The 10,744-nt window shown below is 35.0% G+C and overlaps 1 protein-coding gene across 1 annotated transcript; it reads left to right on the forward strand.

The window, feature by feature from the left end:
- The first annotated feature begins 7,482 nt into the window (after positions 1-7,482).
- Positions 7,483-8,106, forward strand: LOC149258061 (uncharacterized). Its single transcript, XM_089398982.1, has one exon. The coding sequence runs from the start codon at positions 7,483-7,485 to the stop codon at positions 8,104-8,106; it is 624 nt and encodes a 207-aa protein (XP_089255108.1).
- Positions 8,107-10,744: the final 2,638 nt, after the last annotated feature.

Genomic DNA, 10,744 nt, shown 5'->3' on the forward strand with positions numbered 1-10,744 from the left:
AGGAAGGAATGTCGAAGGAAACGCGCAACTGACCATATTAGATGAAGGTAGACTAATTTTGAAAGATAATAAGCGACGTAGTAACTGAAACAAACAAAGAGGGAATGTCGAAGGAAACATTCAACTAATCATATCTTCATAATATTTATATTTACATTTATGTTTTAGTTGTTGAAGGAAGGCTAAATATATATATGAATATGAGACAAGGACTACTCCACAAATAAACATACTGAGCCAAGGTGAAAATAATCTTTGATTGACACACAAACTCTAAAAATGATTTGCTTGCTTGATTGAGATAATTATACATTACTTAGCTTTTTATTTTCTAACCATCCAGAACGCCGACACTGTCATATATTCTAACCAACCAGAACACCGACAGAGTCATATGCGGCAGAAAGGGTTCGGTGGGTCAGTATCTTTATGGTTCGTGGACTACAAAAAATTAAAACCATCATTTCCGATTGTTATAAAAGGGAGCAACTCTCTTCATTCTTCATCACATTCCTGAGCACATATTCATATTAGATTATAGTTTCCTTATATCTTGCAAATGAATATGAAGGCGAGTGCAGTCCTAATTTCAGTTGTGTTGCTCTTTGCTACTTCTCTTAGGACTGCACTCGCCTTCATAGGACTTGCAAGATCCGGATCCCGTTAGAGATTTTGCGAGGGGATTCAGTACCTTCACCCTGCGTAACATTTTCAAGAATGGAGATGTTAGTAACGATACGGGCGGGATTCGAGCAGCAAGCAATCCTCAAAACTTTCCTGCAGTCCGGTAATGTTCAATATATTCATGTCATTCATATTCACATATTATTTGCTTGTACAGATATTTTGTTTGTATGGCCAGTACATTTGATATTACGTTAATTAATTAATAGTGTTAAATTGATTTTGCAGAACACAAGGGCTATCTGTAGTGAGGTTCAAAATGGTTCCGTGTGGAAGCAACCTTCCTCACACACATCCAAGAGCTTCAGAAGTTCTCTCCCTTTTGTCTGGTGGACCCTTCAGGTTGGCTTTGTTGACAACACTGGTAATCCAACTCATGCCAACACATCTTATTATCATGATGTCTATTCACTTATTATTATTGATATGTATGATATTATTCTCTTATTATGCATATATATGATCTGATCATTCAAATTGAATAATTAATTAGGTACGTCACACATTGATATTCTTTACCGGGGGGACGTTACCGTATTTCCCAGAGGTGTGCTCCATTTTGAACTCAACGTTGGAAGCTGATTATTTGTCGGCATTAACAGTGAAAATCCCGAAACTTTGGTATGCCAACTTCGTCCCACCAATTATATCTTCATTATAATTTCAAACCTAGTGCCGCAATATTGTTTCGAATGGTTGTTGATTATATAACGTTATGCGTCCTTATATTGTTTTATATGATTTCAGACGAGCACCGAAGCTTTATTTCATATTCCCTGAGAGCGCTGGCAACATCCCTGAACGTGGACCAGAAGACAGTAAATGGGCTGAATTCAACAGTGCCCCGATACGCTCCTGGTCTGAAGAAAACTGTAAGAAGTGGTTTTGTCCCTGGCAGAGATATTACCACAGCCTTTTAGTCAGCATTGCCTTGCCTTTCTCTATATAAAGTATAGATATAGTGGAATAAAGGGAGTTGTCTATAATGAGAATTTTTGGAGATTCCGGTGACGGAATCCGGTGGAAGGAATTGAGGTTAAAGCTTGATTTGTTGCAGTTAAAATGGTTTTTTAACTGCAAATTTGGATTCAGCACCCAGAAAAACCCCTGGGACGCCTTGATTGTGCAGAAACTAGCTATCAAACTTGGGATTCCAATAAATTGCTGCCTAATTTTGACCGGAAAAACTCACCGGAAAAGCTTCCAAAATGTCCGCCAACGCTTACGCGATCAAGTAGCCGGAATGACTTTTGCCTTTGAAAATTGAAATAATAATAATAATAATAATTGTGATACCTCCCTATAACCAAGGTGAAAATAGTAAAAAAAAATTAAGTTTATCTTACTAATTTCCCAACGTAACTATTTATTGTTTTCGACCCATTCTCTATTAGCTATACAAATCACTCCAACTCATCCACATATGTTTACACTGTATTGATCTGGGTGTTGATGGGTACGGTGATAGAACTTCCCCATTCTGCATTTATTGATAACTCGCCCGAGAGCGTGACAGCTAAACCCCACCTCGAATTCAACCACATACAATCTTAGTTGGTAACTCTCAGCGGTGCTGCGGAATTAATGTTTGCAGCAGTGGTACCTTGTTCTCGGGATTTCTGATTGAATCGAGGGAGGGATCCCTTCCATCGAACGACTAGAATTACTCCGGGTGACTTTTCAATCTGGCGCTTACGGGTTTTGGTTCTCATTCGATGCAATTTGGAACTGGCTTCCAGAGGGTTCCTTCTGTTCATGGGTTTGTAGGCCAGAGGTTCTTCATTTTCCATCTTATAGGGGCGAGCGTAGCGCCTTCCATCTCATGGATCTCAGGAGCCTTTTCCTAGCATGTCAGGTATTTTTCTATTTGGTTTACCAGCTACACATGGTTCTGCCTTTTTTTTTGTTTAATGACGAACTCTAATTCTGTTTTCCTTGTGACAGGCTGAGCAGTACCTTGAATATCAAGCGCCGAAGGTTATGAGGGTGGAATAGCTTCTGCTCCAGGCATGGTGCTTGATTTATCCAGGTAAGTCCATATTTCGAACCCTTTCTTGATACCAGGGTTGTGATAGTTAATGGGTTTGCCGATTGCAGCGGCTTCATACACGTTTTCCCTCTTGCCAGGTTTATTGTTTGCTCCCTTCTGGAAGGGGTTTCGTCCGAGTTCTCTTTCTGTTATGGAGGTGCTCCCCAGTTTGCTGCCCAGTGAGGGCTTTTGTCTGCATGTATTCTGTTATTGTATTTTGTTGTAGTCAGTTTTGTTTCCAAGATTCGACGACTCCTCTACCGTTTTTGTAATAGTAGCAGTGCCGATTTAGCTTCGGCTTATGGTTATGTTTTATATACATTCATCAGTTCCCTGTACTTGTGTATTGAGGATTTAACGACTCTTAAGTTGGGCTAGCTCTACTGCTCTTTCCTCTGGCTTACTATGTTAAAGGATATAAGAATTTTTTTAAAACTTTGTTACAAGTCTTTTGGTTCTCTAAGATTATGCTATGGCCAGCTACCCCTTGCTCTGGCCGATCTATGTGTGTTAAATTTTCTCAGTAAAGTATACACTTGTATCTGTACTCATGTAATTTGCTTTGCGCTACATTTGGTTCTACCCCAGAATGAATGGGTAGACTCTTATACTCGTTATTCTATATGCGTTCACGTTTTTTTTTTTTGAGAAATATTGGATAGTTTTAGCATAGAATTGTGCTTTATTTCATTATTATCAGTGTTTTTCTATTATGTTATATGTACATGCGACTATCAGGACACAACTATGCTTGATAATGAAGTTTATGAGTTCTCAGAAGTCTTGTTTGTACTCTGTTTGATTGAGAAAGCCCATTCGCTATATGACACATACTATTTTTAAGACCCTAACCCATAGTTAACCCATTAGGGTGCTCAAGGGCCCTATTGAGGCGCTGGTTGTATCTTCTTTGCTTTCATGTTGTCATACAGGGTGAGGTAAACATATGACTACTGTGGGTCAGCCAATAAATTCAGTATTAGTCAAATCTTCCATCGTTACTACAATTTCACTTTCCTGGTTGTGAAAGAAATGTTCCAGTCTCTTTTGTTTACATTCAATTGTTCGAACAAAATACGCTAATCTTTTGCTGGAAGAAAAATATTATTATGATTGCTGAAAATAACTATATTTAAAACTTACAGTTTTGCAACTTGCTCTAAAAATATTATTATGATTGCTGAAAATAACTATATTTAAAACTTACAGTTTTGCAACTTGCTCTAAAATTTATCTAGAAACACTACCAGTTTCCCCCTAACGGTCTTCGGCTTAACTATGGATATGAATTTATGGCTACTCCAGATCTCTCCTAAGTCTTTCCACCTGCTCTAATATTTATGATTGCTGAAAATAACTATATTTAAAACTTACAGTTTTGCAACTTGCTCTAAAATTTATCTAGAAACACTACCAGTTTCCCCCTAACGGTCTTCGGCTTAACTATGGATATGAATTTATGGCTAGGTCCTCCTCGGTTCATCGAGAGCATGAGTTCTCCAGATCTCTCCTAAGTCTTTCCACCTGGTCCATATGGCCACAGGTGTCTTAACAAGTGCATATAGCCTTCTTGTAACTAAAGGGATCTATGCGTTTTTCGGTTGAGTGCCATTCGTTCACCCCCACACTCCAGATTTACATAAAACAGAACCCACTTAACAGAATCAAACCAGAACATATAGAATAAACGAGACCACTTTGAATGGAGCTCTTTAGCAACTCAATAACTTACAGAGGAAAGGTGACACAAATTGTACTTACCTGTGTTCCGGTACGTTCAGTATTTCTTCCTCTTGCTCCTTCAGAGCTTTGTAAACACTGGTTTTCTGCTTGTCTTCCTCCCGTCCGCGAGATTCGTCTGCAAGACCGAATCTCCCCCCAAGCTTGTTTGCCAGACCACAGCCTTCAGCAAACCTGTTGCACGTTTGTGCCCATGCTATCTGGTCATCACCAGACTTAGCATAATTTTTCCATCATTCCTCAGTCTATTCCTCAACAGCCGGGTCTTTTCCTTTTTCCCCACCTCTTACCGCTGGGGAAGGCAGTTAGGGTTTTCCCCTTCTGCTGGCAACTGTTTTTTTTTTTTTTTTTTTTAAATAAGTAAAAGAAAACAACTTCCGAATGAGAAGTTACAATATTTGATATTACTCCATTAATGCTCAAATTCAGAGTTAACAGTGTTATTAATTAAAACGGAAAATAACAATCCTTGTCCAATGTTTCACCTACGGTGGTAATAAAATATTTACAAATTTTCCGGGGTCATTACAATAATGTACTAAAAATAAATATGACTTTTGTCTTTGGAAATTGAAATAATAATAATAATGTTGTAAAAATAAATAGTTTCGATGTAAAAATAAATGCTTCAAGATTGTGAATTTAATTCTGGGCTTCATTCATCTCGAACCCTGAACACTGAACAACGAGATCTCCCATAATCTTTCTGAGGAGAAAAAAACGCTTTCTTTTCATTGAGTTTTTTCTCTCGACACATCAGTTTACCTGTGTATTCCGTGTTATACTTTCTACCATTCAGTTTCTACTATATCTCCCATTATCGCTTTGTCGTTTACGTATAACTGTGTACTCAACCTGTATGTAAGGTTTTCTATCAAAATACAGTATCTCCTTTTATGGCTTTCGATGAAGAAATTAAAATAATTTAAAATATTAAATATAAATAAATAAATTAAGATGGATTAAGATCGTAATTTTTAAAGAAGAATATATGTTATTAATAGTTAAATTCCCACAAATTTTTAATAGTTAAAAATAATTAATAATGTAAATTACTAATTTATTAATAAATTAATGATGTGAAATAAACTAGTCCGAGGTAATAAAACCAATTTTTTTTTTTTATATTTCATTTTTTTTCATGAGAATGGTTATGGGATTATGATTTTTTTGGCCAAATAATTATGGGACTAAGTATGAGACCAAGTAGAGCATGCCTTTGGTGATTTATTTGATATATTCTATCTCTTTGGTTTTGAAAATGTGAAAGAAACAAATACTCTTAACCATTAAGCCCACTCCAACTCTATATATATATATATATATATATATAAACTAAGAAACTTAATATTAATATTAATCAACTACCTATAATGTAAGTATAAATATCGTTTAAATATCTTTCACAATCACATGAGTAGAAAAATAAAAAATTGTATTAACTTTTTTATCCCTGCATCACATGCGTATATAAATAAAATAATAGTTAACTATTTATAATATGAATATGAATATCATTTAAATATTGTTATTACTTAACTTATTTTTTATTTTATATATGTACTTTGTAACATTATTATAAAAAATATCTATGTTAAATTTAAAGTTAATAATATAATATTTGCTATAGAGTAAATATTTTTAATATTTATTTTAATTTTAAAATATTTTTATATTATTTATGTGCTTTGTAACATTGTTATAAGAAGCCCCAAGAGTTAGCTCAATCGGTCAAATCAAGTGCCTCGCCAATGGGAGGTCACAGGGTCGAATCCCGAAAGCTCTTGGGGTTAGGTCAGTAAATAGGCCGAGGGGTGTTGATGCCCTTCGGGTGGTGTACATAGCGGCTACCCACTGACCCGGGTATCCGTGAACCAGTAAGTGAAAACATTGTTATAAGAAATATCCATGTTAAATTTAAATTTAATAATATAAATAATAATAATATAATATTTATTATAGAGTAAATATTTTTAATATTTATTTTAATTCAAAATATTTTTATATTAATTATATATATAAAAATATTATAATAAAAACTTATCTTTTGTCTTAAAAAATCGCTTTTTATTTTAGTTATTTTACATTAAAATTTAATATCAATTAAATTTGTTTAAGTAGTTTGAGACAAAAATATTTTAAGACAAAACTCTAAATTTAGGACAAATAAGGTTTGAGACAAAAATATTTTAAGACAAACTAGTTTAAGACAAATATTTTAAGGCAAAAGTTTATATTTAAGACAAAAATAATTTGAGACAAAAATATTTTAAGAAAACTTTATATTTAAGACAAACAATTTGACACAAAAATATTTTAAGACAACTTTATATTTCAGACAAAAATAGTTTAAGACAATTATTTTAATTGTTAGAGATTTCAGAAAAATCACATAGAGAATCATTTGTCGACGCCTTTCGAACCAACTAGTGTGGTTCATCGTCAGGACAAGTTGAGGAACAAATCTAAGCGATCCGTTAAATAGAGGAGGAAATAATGATATTAATGATAATATTAATATTGATGAAAATAATAATAATAAGGTGTATGATACAGAACATAATTTTAATAATGATAATAATAATATAGGAGGAAATTATAATATTATTAATAACATTAATATCGTTAATAATTATAATAATAATAACAACCTTGATCCGGGGAGTAATTCTCACCCTTTACCCCCCAGCAATAAGGTGATCAATCTCTCTAGCTTTTCCTTTCCCCCGTCTGTTCTTAGTCTCTTAAGTAAGGGTCTTAATTTTGCCTTAGCTCCGAAGAAAATTCGAGTTGAAGACATCATCTGCAGTGTAGAATTTGGTATTAAGAGCCTTCTGGATAAAACTAAAGACACGATTAGGCAAGATTGTGCCGTGGTCCTTAGGAAGGCAAAACCACCCCGTAGTAATATCAGCAAAGCTGAGTTTGAGGCTCTAAAAACCTTAAACCAAAATCGCAATATTCTTGTCCTAAAAGCCGATAAAGGTGGGGCAGTAGTCATCCTTAACAAGGATGATTACCGATCCAAGATGTTGGATCATCTTAACAATAGTGGAAGTTACAAAAAGCTGTCGAGGAATCCTTCAAAGAAGGTTTCAAAGGCAGTTGGTCTTGTTATCAAGTCCTGTAATTTTACTGATTCTTTTTCCCAGAGGCTCATAGAAAGCAACCCCATCACCCCTAGGATCTATGGCCTTCCAAACATCCACAAAGAAGGCGTTCCCTTAATACCTATTGTCAATACCATCAGTGGTCCTACTTACCTTCTTGCAAAATTCCTTGCCTTAAAGCTTAGACCATTGGTTGGTTGCACAGAGTCCTTCGTAAAAGACTCTGCGTCGTTTGTTGATGATCTTAAGAAGGTGAAGCTTGATCCCGATGATATTCTAGTGAGTTTCAACGTAGTCTCCCTTTATACTTGTATTCCCATCAATGAGGCCGTGGAAGTTATCAATAGGCTCACTGACCCTGATACTGCTCGGTTAGTTGAGTTATGTCTTACTTCCACCTTTTTTAGCTTCGAAGGAGAGTTCTATGAGCAAACTTGTGGGGTGGCCATGGGCTCCCCCCTATCCCGAGTCATCGCAAATCTTTTTATGGAAGATTTCAAGTCCAGAGCTTTGTCCTCAGCCCGTCTCTTGCCAAAGCTTTAGAAGAGGTTTGTAGATGACACTGGTGTTGTTTGGTCTCATGGGCATGATGAGTTGGATCTCTTCTTCTTTCATCTCAATGAACAATCCTTCGCCATTAAGTTCACTGTGGAAAAGGAAGTCAACGGTTGCCTTCCCTTCCTGGATGTTCTCATCTCAGAGAATATTGATGGTTCCTTCTCCCACCAAGTCTTTCGAAAAAAGACTCACACCGACCAATATCTCCACGCCAGCTCTCATCATTTCCCTGCTCAGAAGTTAGGTGTTCTCAACACGCTGGCTACTCGTGCATTAAGAATATCTGATGAGAAAAACTTAGCGAAGGAGAAGGCTCATCTCCTGGATGTCTTTGTTAAAAATGGTTACAGTAGACACCTAGGTCAAAAAGCCTTCCTCAAGGCCCAGAAGGAGCACTCTGTCCAAAAAGATCCTAAAGACTAGATCCTTGGTGTACACCTCCCCTACATCCAAGGAACCACTGATAGGATCGCCAGGATCCTTAAGAGGCATAATATCCCCTCGACCTTTAGACCTCTTAACACCATCCATAGCTCGCTGAGATCTGTTAAAGATCCTTTCGACCCTAAAGACATGAAAGGGGTCTATGTCATTCCCTATTCTTGCGGGGCCCCATACATTGGTGAAACTGGTCGCTCAATTAATCAAAGGATTAGTGAGCATGCAGCAGACTTGAGGCATGGTAGGGCCAAGTCCTCAGCCCTTGCTGAGCATGCCGAGAAAACTAAACATCAAGTCTGTATCGAAGAGGCTCAAGTTATCGCAAGAGTGGCACAATTTCACCATCGTAAATTGAGGGAAGCCCTTGAGATCGAGAAAAGACCTTTGAATCTCAATAGGGATGATGGTTGGAAGATTAGTAGGTGTTGGATCCCAGCCCTTTTATCTTAGCCTCTTCTTCACATGACCCCTCTCTGTTTGTTTAGCTGGTCGTTGTTTTCTCTTGATATCATTGGTTTAGTAATAGTAATATCACCCTTTTAATTATTCAGCCTAGACATGGATTATTAATAATTAACTATTGCAATTTTATTCATTTCACTCATATATTAACAAAAATAAAAATAAATAAATAAATAAAAAATTAAAATAATAATAATTTTACCTGAGACTAATATTATTAATATAAATTGGAAATTAACATTATAATATTAACTTGGAGTTAATCTTATAATATTACTAAAGGTTATTACAATAATATTACTATTAATGACAACAATTTAATAATTTGATATAAAAATAAAAATAATAATAATAATAATAATAATAATAATAATAATAGAATATAAAAATAAAATATAAATTACCCTAATCTATTATTGATAATAATATTCAAAAATGTTAATTTAAAATTAATATAGTAATATTAGCTTGAGGTTAATATAATACAATAATATTAGTGTAAATAAATAAATAAATAAATCAATAAATAATAATAATAACTAAAATAATAAAAATAATAAATATATATTTATATATATATATATTTATGTTTATATATTATAACCGTTAAAGGACTTTTTAACCGATGCCTGTTCATTTAGCCGTTTATATAGCCGTTGAAGGACCTGCATACTCTATTTAACGGATTGCTCAGATTTGTTCCTCAACTTGTCCTGGCGATGAACCACACTAGTTGGTTCGAAACGCGTCGACAAATGATTCTCTATGTCATTTTGCTGAAATCTCTAACAATCAAGTATGGATCACAGAAGTCTAAACTCTTTAACAATTATTTTAAGAAAATTTTATATTTAAGGCAATGACCACTTAAGACGAAACTCGTTTAAGACAATTAACAATTAAGACAAGAACACATCAATTTAAGACAATATTATCTAACAACTGCAAAATTGACTCTCACAGTGCACCCTAAGTTCGCGAGCTTGCAGGCTACTACTTTCTCGTGCCTATACCGAGGTTGTTTTTGCACTTACCATGCACATTATCATATAGAAAAACAATGATTTGTTAGGCTCTTCATTTTGTGGGGGTAACTGACTCCGAAGAACACAACAACTTTTCCTTGCAATATTTCCTGGACATCAATTCCACTTTTGTCCCTTCAATCTTTGTTGATATGATTAGAGATAATTTGTTTGTCATTGCATGCATCCCATGAGTCACTTTGGTGCTTACTATTGCAAAGTAGTTGATAAACTAACTAAATTGTGGACTCCTTCTCCTGGTTATGTGATTAAGCCTCGAGTTTAAATTTCCCTCAATATGAATCCCCTTAGACTTTGGATTTATCTCACAGTAATCAGCTGTAAGAAAGATTGCAATGTGGCCATGTTACAATTAGCTGTGGAGTTGAAGTCCTTCCTTCATTTTTCATTCATCATTAAACACACAGATCGATAAGTGTACATTGCTTATGTGTATTGCCTTATGGAGTGTGATGAATCTTGTTACATTGTGAATGGTGCAATATATTGCGTGTTTTTAAATGTAAACGAATGTCTGAGTTTTGACGTTCATTGTGTCTTCGTGATTAGAATGGTGTCATGTATTCACAAGGATTTTATAGTGTCCCTAGAATATGCTATTCATTATTTATTATTTATTAAGATTGACAGGTCCATTCCATTTTCTATATAATAAACAAGTTTACACCAAACAG

Source organism: Pinus tabuliformis, chromosome 6, assembly GCF_031772625.1.
Source record: "Pinus tabuliformis cultivar Carrire ecotype Pingquan chromosome 6, CPIR1, whole genome shotgun sequence".
NCBI classification, from domain to species: Eukaryota; Viridiplantae; Streptophyta; class Pinopsida; order Pinales; family Pinaceae; genus Pinus; species Pinus tabuliformis.